Below are 9,036 nucleotides of genomic sequence, written 5' to 3' on the forward strand. Positions count from 1 at the left end.
GCACCTTCATTCTCTGTAGAAACCCTTGGCCGCCACTTCAATTGAAGGCCTCGGCTCCCTTCACTTGCTCCAAGCTATGCTCGGCTGCCCAATGGCACCCCAACTCCGCTTTACAAACCCTGGTCGACCTTCCTCCTCTTGACAACTCCTCACCTATCACCAACCCTGCAGATGGCACCTTTCTTTGCTTTGAGCCAGGCTGCCCCCTCGGTGTGTAGGTGGCCTCCCTCCTTTGCAGCGCCGCCCCCCGTCCTTCTAGCAACCCGTACTCCCACTCAACCTCTACCTTGCAACAGCTTGCCTTTCGCGGCTCTTCTTCCCTGCGTGCCCGTTCCAGGACCCTCTCTGTAGCGCTCCAAGTCCCTCACGGCATGCAGCAACCTCTTCTCTACCCTTTGATGTCGGCCCTTCCTTGCTGCAGCCCCGTCACTTGATCTCCCTCAACTCTGTCTGGCGAACTGCCCTCAGTCCTCTTGGCCGCTCTCTGTTGGCCCCCCCGCCTTCTTGGTCCCCTCCTGGCTCCTTCCAGCTCGCTGCTCGGCCAGCCCTTGGCTCCTGCAGACCTTCAACACCCCTTCCTATGCAACTCACTGCTTATACACAGGCCCTCGCTGGGTCTCATGCCATGCTATGCTCTTCAAGTCTTGGCGGCCATGCAGCCCTCGACGTGCTTTCCATCTCGTACAGATTGCCCTCCCCTTCATGCAGTACTCCTCCAGCCGTGGCCCTCCTTTCCTTGGTTACGGCCCCTTCTTCCCATGCGGCTTGCGACCTCTCCAACAGATGGCGCTCCACCACTTTTTTCAGCTACAGCAGACCTTTAGAAACCGCCGCCATGTAGGCAATATTGGTGCTCATTCTTTTTAAAAGAATACTTTTTAAAAAATTCAAAAAAACTTTGCTTGGCTGCCTTTCCCACGTCTATGAAACTGCCGTAGGTAAGAAAAAACATTATTTTTCCCCTTTGACCTCACTGCCTGTACACCCATAGCACGGCCTCGATCCCCGAGCTCCACCACTTTAAAGGAGTCATGCTTAACTTCCCGTCGCGCTGCCATGAAAGAACCATCGCCCTTTCAAGTCAAGTTGATGATCATACCTATGGTCGACCACTTGCTTTCAGCTCTGTATGCCATAAAACTCCACCATTTTCTGAGACGATGGCCTCACACTGTTTGCTAACTTGAAGTTGCAATTGTTATCCACCGGTGAGTCGAAGCATCAAGAGAGTTCTAGGTATCCCGATCAATTGAGCTTGAATTCTTTGGTCTGTTAAAATCCACATTTGACATACACATCCTGGCAGTAGAGTGTCGTGCAGACATCTTGCTCCAAATCCCATATCACAAACCTGATAGCACTTGTATCTAGCACCCCTTGTCCTATTTACAAGCTTATGATATCGACATTTGATCATGTCACCTGTGATAGAAAGAAACACTTACACTTTCGACTAGAGAGTGCTCTATCTGGGTATACCTATCTCCTGACTGCATCAAATACATGTTCAATGCCCCTGTCATTTGCCTGCAAACTGTCATGATTGGGCTTCTTGCACTTCCATAGGTCGACCATCTTCATGTGTACCATCGTTGCCCACCTCCTCACCCCCTCGTTGAGCATTGATGCTCAACCATAGCATTATTTAGATAAGATAATTGTAGTAGAGATAAATTGATAGATAGTATTTATATAAGCAGTAGATAGATAGAGAGAGATTCACTGTCTGCAGCAGCACCCGCCTGGGACAAATGGAAAGCATAGGCTCTCCCAAGCATAGTGTAAACTCCACTTGGATAAAAAATATGGCATTGATCATCACCATCCGTCTGTAAAATTGATAGAAACCATCTATGCAGCTTTGTACCAGAAAACCTGTAAGCCGATCACTCTTGCTTGGCATAGCCTTGTCTTGCTTCAACTTGTATCCATAAGCTTGCTTTGTACAATAGATAAGAATGTACTATACCAATGTCTGTAGCAGCGGCATCATATGAAAGCAACTCGCCATCGGCTAGAGAGCTCGCCAAAGCATGATTGTCTTCAAACAAGATAGCCTGTAGCAATCGGCATAGAGGCGCTTGCATAGCAAGCTTCAACAGCACATCCATCGACAACATGGCACCAACCTGCGGCATCCGATCATGCAAAGCAGACACTGGCAAAACCTCATCTATAGGCTCTTCAAGCGGTACTGGAGCAGGCACACAGCCTAGCATGTCCTGTATCCTCGCCATAGCTTTAGCAATCAAAACCTGTAGTGCATCATCGACCTCAATCATCGGCTCGTCGAATCCCCAATCATCTTCATCAAAGCATTCTTCTTCAGTTAACTTGTGCAGAGCATCACAAGGCACAAGAGAGGGTTGCCCAACCCCCTGGTCTGCAAAAAAATGTCTCTTCACCTGCAATCTGTTGCTCTTTGACCACCTTATCGACATGCATAACATCATATGTCTCATACCTTGAGAAAGAAGACTCCGTTTTCCATGTGTTGTCCTTATCCAAGGCACTACTATAGCTCGCATACACCTCGGCTTTCTCCAAAAACTCACCGGCTTTTGGCACTTCAACTACCTTCTCCACTGCTTGCTTTTCAAAAGTCACTTGGTCAAGCACATCAGGCAGTACTCTGTAGACTCCTCTCTGCAGCTGCTGAGGCCTCATAGGCCCACACGGTATCGTCTCTACTCTGGCATCACTCCTATCCGCTGCTGCCACATGTGCATCAACAATGGGTCGAATTACCTGAAGCTCTTCCCTAGCAATTGGCCTTGGCACCAATGGACTCGCCAGAACCTGATTTGCCTATTGCTTCTTTAAAACCTTCTTCGTCTTTCTCTGTGCATAGGCTACTGCCTCCTCGAACGTGCATGGTCCATCTATCTCGACTTTATCCCGCACTTTTACATGCAAACGGTCCACAAACTTGGCCATCTTAAAAAAAAAATGCATTCTCTAGAGCAGTTACCTTAACCAACAGCAGTTACCTTAACCAACTTGCTCCATAAGGCCTCGAACTCCCACACGAATGCTCTGAAATCACCGTCAAGGCTTTGCTTTAGGTTGTCCATCATCTGCTTTACTTCACTGCACTGCGTGTTGGCCACATATCGGCTTCGGAATGCCGCTTCCAATGTGCTCCAATCCTTTTTTTTTCAACTTGCAAGCCCTCGTACCATACCTTTGCTTTTCCACGAACTAGGAGTGGGAAAGCTTGGGTCACTCCCTCTTCTTTCGACAAGCCGCTCTCCAAAAAAAAATAGACCATAGTCCTGTAGCCACACTTCAGCATCTTCAACACCTGTAAAAGTCGGAAAACCCGACGACATCTTTCTTAGCAGCACTTGTTCTTTGAACCTGGTAACACCGCAACACCATCTTCAACTTCACCAAGAAGCAATCAGTATTTCCTCAGTGGGGGCACAACTGATGGAAAGGGGGAAGTGGAACAACACCCGACACACAAAATAACTGCCTCTCTATAGCCCAAGGAATATCTGACACCCCTAACCACACAGAATCACGTACACATGCACACTATCTGCCAACCTTCACACCACGGACTCGCCTACAAGCAATCACGGCTACACACACTCGACCATAACCGCAAACACTTGTCAACAAACCACCATCCCACACTTGTACCCACCAATGCATACACTCATCCCGATACTGTAAACACATTGACACAGGGAGGCAACACATGCCTCGACCACATATACAGTTTTCCCCGCACAATCTCTCTCCCTCCCTCTCTGCGTGCGCGCGCGCACACACACACACGCGGAGCCAACACTACCACGGGCGAGATGCACACGATGAGACGAACAGAGGACAAGATTGTATCCAAATAGTCAAAGACGCTAATACAAGCTAACTTCTTCCAAAAAAACCATGGCTAGGTGATGATGATAACACAAAGGAGTGGCAGCATCAGGCTTCTCCTTCTTTGCACTCGTGGCCTCTTTCTCTAAGCCCGTCAAGGGTGGCACCTTCATTCTCTGTAGCAACCCTTGGCCGCCACTTCAATTGAAGGCCTCGGCTCCTTTCACTTGCTCCAAGCTATGCTCGGCTGCCCAATGGCACCCCAACTCCGCTTTACAAACCCTGGTCGACCTTCCTCCTCTTGACAACTCCTCACCTATCACCAACCCTGCAGATGGCACCTTTCTTTGCTTGAGCCAGCCTGCCCCCTCGGTGTGTAGGTGGCCTCCCTCCTTTGCAGCGCCGCCCCCCGGCCTTCTAGCAACCCGTGCTCCCACTCAACCTCTACCTTGCAACAGCTTGCCTTTCGCGGCTCTTCTTCCCTGCGTGCCCGTTCCAGGACCCTCTCTGTAGCGCTCCAAGTCCCTCACGGCATGCAGCAACCTCTTCTCTACCCTTTGATGGCGGCCCTTCCTTGGTGCAGCCCCGTCACTTGATCTCCCTCAACTCTGTCTGGGGAACTGCCCTCAGTCCTCTTGGCCGCTCTCTGTTGGCCCCCCCGCCTTCTTGGTCCCCTCCTGGCTCCTTCCTCGCTGCTCGGCCAGCCCTTGGCTCCTGCAGACCTTCAACACCCCTTCCTATGCAACTCACTGCTTATACACAAGCCCTCGCTGGGCCTCATGCCATGCTATGCTCTTCCAGTCTTGGCGGCCATGCAGCCCTCGACGTGCTTTCCATCTCGTACAGATTGCCCTCCCCTTCATGCAGTACTCCTCCAGCCGTGGCCCTCCTTTCCTTGGTTACGGCCCCTTCTTCCCATGCGGCTTGCGACCTCTCCAACAGATGGCGCTCCACCACTTTTTTCAGCTACAGCAGACCTTTAGAAACCGCCGCCATGTAGGCAATATTGGTGCTCATTCTTTTTAAAAGAATACTTTTTAAAAAATTCAAAAAAACTTTGCTTGGCTGCCTTTCCCACGTCTATGAAACTGCCGTAGGTAAGAAAAAACATTATTTTTCCCCTTTGACCTCACTGCCTGTACACCCATAGCACGGCCTCGATCCCCGAGCTCCACCACTTTAAAGGAGTCATGCTTAACTTCCCGTCGCGCTGCCATGAAAGAACCATCGCCCTTTCAAGTCAAGTTGATGATCATACCTATGGTCGACCACCTGCTTTGAGCTCTGTATGCCATAAAACTCCACCATTTTCCGAGACGTTGGCCTCACAATCTTTGCTAACTTGAAGTTGCGATTGTTATCCACCGGTGAGTCGAAGCATCAAGAGAGTTCTAGGTATCCTGATCAATTGAGCTTGAAAATCTCTTTGGTCTGTTAAAATCCACATTTGACATACACATCCTGGCAGTAGAGTGTCGTGCAGACATCTTGCTCCAAATCCCATATCACAAACCTGATAGCACTTGTATCTAGCACCCCTTGTCCTATTTACAACATTATGATATCGACATTTGATCATGTCACCTGTGATAGAAAGAAACACTTACACTTTCGACTAAAGAGTTCTCTATCTGGGTATACCTATCTCCTGACTGTATCAAATACATGTTCAATACCCCCGTCATTTGCCTGCAAACTGTCATGATTGGGCTTCTTGCACTTCCATAGGTCGACCACCTTTATGTGTACCATCATTGCCCACCTCCTCACCCCCTCGTTGAGCATTGATGCTCAACCATAGCATTATTTACATAAGATAATTGTAGTAGAGATAAACTGATAGATAGTATTTATATAAGCAGTAGATAGATAGAGAGAGATTCAATGTCTGCAGCAGCACCCACCTTGGTCAAATGGAAAGCATAGGCTCTCCCAAGCATAGTGTAAACTCCACCTGGATAAAAAATATGGCATTGATCATCACCATCCGTCTGTAAAATTGATAGAAACCATCTATGCAGCTTTGTACCAGAAAACCTGTAAGCCCATCACTCTTGCTTGACATAGCCTTGTCTTGCTTCAACTTGTATCCATAAGCTTGCTTTGTACAATGGATAAGAATGTACTATACCAATGTTTGTAGCAGCGGCATCATATGAAACCAACTCGCCATCGGCTAGAGAGCTCGCCAAAGCATGATTGGCTTCAAACAAGATAGCCTGTAGCAATCGGCATAGAGGCGCTTGCATAGCAAGCTTCAACAGCACATTTATCGACAACATGGCACCAACTTGCGTCACCCGATCATCCAAAGCAAACACTGGCAAAACCTCATCTATAGGCATCACAAGGCACAAGAGAGGGTTGCCCAACCCCCTGGTCCGCAAAAAAATGTCTCTTCACCTGCAATCTGTTGCTCTTTGACCACCTTATCGACATGCATAACATCATATGTCTCATACCTTGAGAAAGAAGACTCCGTTTTCCATGTGTTGTCCGTATCCAAGGCACTACTATAGCTCGCATACACCTCGGCTTTCTCCAAAAACTCACCGGCTTTTGGCACTTCAACTACCTTCTCCACTGCTTGCTTTTCAAAAGTCACTTGGTCAAGCACATCAGGCAGTACTCTGTAGACTCCTCTCTGCAGTTGTTGAGGCCTCATAGGCCCACACGGTATCGTCTCTACTCTGGCATCACGCCTATCCGCTGCTACCATATGTGCATCAACAATGGGTCCAATTACCTGAAGCTCTTCCCTAGCAATTGACCTTGGCACCAATGGACTCGCCAGAACCTGATTTGCCTATTGCTTCTTTAAAACCTTCTTCGTCTTTCTCTGTGTATAGGCTACGGCCTCCTCGTACGTGCACGGTCCATCTATCTAGACTTTATCCCGCACTTTTACATGCAAACGGTCCACAAACTTGGTCATCTTCAAAAAAATTGCATTCTCTAGAGCAGTTACCTTAACCAACAACAGTTACCTTAACCAACTTGCTCCATAAGGCCTCGAACTCCCACACGAATGCTCGGAAATCACCGTCAAGGCATTGCTTTAGGTTGTCCATCATCTGCTTCACTTCACTCCGCTGCGTCTTGGCCACATATCGGCTTCGGAATGCCGCTTCCAATGTGCTCCAATCCTTTTTTTTTCCAGCTTGCAAGCCCTCGTACCATACCTTTGCTTTTCCACGAACTAGGAGTGGGAAAGCTTGGGTCACTCCCTCTTCTTTCGAAAAGCCGCTCTCCAAAAAAAATAGACCATAGTCCTATAGCCACACTTCAGCATCTTCAACACCTGTAAAAGTCGGAAAACCCGACGACATCTTTCTTAGCAGCACTTGTTCTTTGAACCTGGTAACACCGCAACACCGTCTTCAACTTCACCAAGAAGCAATCAGTAGCTCCTCAGTGGGGGCACAACTGATGGAAAGGGGGAAGTGGAACAACACCCGGCACACAAAATAACTGCCTCTCTATAGCCCAAGGAATATTCGACACCCCTAACCACACAGAATCACGTACACATGCACACTATCTGCCAACCTTCACACCACGGACTCACCTACAAGCAATCACGGCTACACTCACTCGACCATAACCGCAAACACTTGTCAACAAACCACCATCCCACACTTGTACCCACCAATGCATACACTCATCCCAATACTGTAAACACATTGACACAGGGAGGCAACACATGCCTCGACCACATATACAATTTTCCCCGCACAATCTCTCTCCCCCCCTCTCTGCGCGTGTGCACACACACCCGGAGCCAACACTACCACGGGCGAGATGCACACGATGAGACGAACAGACGACAAGATTGTATCCAAATAGTCAAAGACGCTAATACAAGCTAACTTCTTCAAAAAAAACCATGGGTAGGTGATGATGATAACACAAAAGGAGTGGCAGCATCAGGCTTCTCCTTCTTTGCACTCGTGGCCTCTTTCTCTAAGCCCTCAAGGGTGGCAGCTTCATTCTCTGTAGCAACCCTTGGCGCCCACTTCAATTGCAACCCTCGGCTCCCTTTACTTGCTCCAAGCCTTGCTCGGCTGCCCAATGGCACCCCAACTCCTCATTACAAACTCTGGTCGACCTTTCTCCTCTTGAAAACTCCTCACCTATCACCAACCCTGCGATGGCACCGTTCTTTGCTTGAGCCAGCTGGCCCCCTCGGTTTGCAGGTGGCCTCCCTCCTTTGCAGCGCCGGCCCCCCCGGCCTCGTAGCAACCCGTGCTCCCACTCAACCGCTACCTTGCAACAACCAGCCCTTCGCGGCTCTTCTTCCCTGTGTGCCCGTTCCAGGACCCTCTCTATAGCGCTCCAACTCCCTCACGGCATGCAGCAACCTCTTCTCTACCCTTTAATGGCGGCCCTTCCTTGCTGCAGCCCCGTCACTTGCTCCTCCTCAACTCTGTCTGGCGAACTACCCTCAGTCCTCTTGGCCGCTCTCTGTTGCCCCCCCCGCCTTCTTGGTCCCCTCCTGGCTCCTTCCTCGCTGCTAGGCTAGCCCTTCGCTCCTGCAGACCTTCAACACCCCTTCCTATGCAACTCACTGCTCATACACAGGCCCTCGCTGGCCCTCATGCCATGCAATGCTCTTCAAGTCTTGGCGGCCATGCAGCCCTCGACCTGCTTCCCATCTCGTGCACACTGCCCTCCCCTTCATGCAGTGCTCCTCCAGCTGTAAACGCACCCGTGGCCCTCCTTTCCTTGGTTACGGCCCCTTCTCCCCATGCAGCTTGCGACCTCTCCAACAGATGGCACTCCACCACTTTTTTCATCTACAGCAGACCTTTAGAAACTGCCGCCATGCAAGCAATATTGGTGCTCATTTTTTAAAAAAACAATACTTTAAAAAATTGAAATAAACTTTGCTTGGCTGCCTTTCCCACGTCATGAAACTGCCGAAGGTAAGAAAAAACATTATTTTTTTCCCTTTGACCTCACTGTCTGTACATCCATAGCACAGCCTCGATCCCCGAGCTCCACCACTTTAAAGGAGTCATGCTTAACTTTCCGTCGCGCTGCCATGAAAGAACCATCGCCCTTTCAAGTCAAGTTGATGATCATACCTATATGGTCAACCACCTTCTTTGAGCTCTGTATGCCATAAAACTCCACCATTTTCCAAGACGATGGCCTCACAATCTTTGCTAACTTGAAGTGCAATTGTTATCCATCGGTGAGTCGAAG

General features: G+C 49.3%; 1 protein-coding gene across 1 annotated transcript; it reads right to left on the minus strand.

Moving 5' to 3' along the window:
• Positions 1–3,824: 3,824 nt before the first annotated feature.
• Positions 3,825–8,535, minus strand: LOC147445908 (uncharacterized). Its single transcript, XM_086525238.1, has 2 exons — positions 6,816–8,535; positions 3,825–6,729 (listed from the first exon to the last, which is right to left on the minus strand). The coding sequence occupies exon 2, from the start codon at positions 6,545–6,547 to the stop codon at positions 6,173–6,175; it is 375 nt and encodes a 124-aa protein (XP_086381364.1). The 5' UTR covers positions 6,548–6,729; positions 6,816–8,535; the 3' UTR covers positions 3,825–6,172.
• Positions 8,536–9,036: the final 501 nt, after the last annotated feature.

Source organism: Adiantum capillus-veneris, chromosome 12 (genome assembly GCF_014529385.1).
Source record: "Adiantum capillus-veneris isolate H3 chromosome 12, ASM1452938v2, whole genome shotgun sequence".
NCBI classification, from domain to species: Eukaryota; Viridiplantae; Streptophyta; class Polypodiopsida; order Polypodiales; family Pteridaceae; genus Adiantum; species Adiantum capillus-veneris.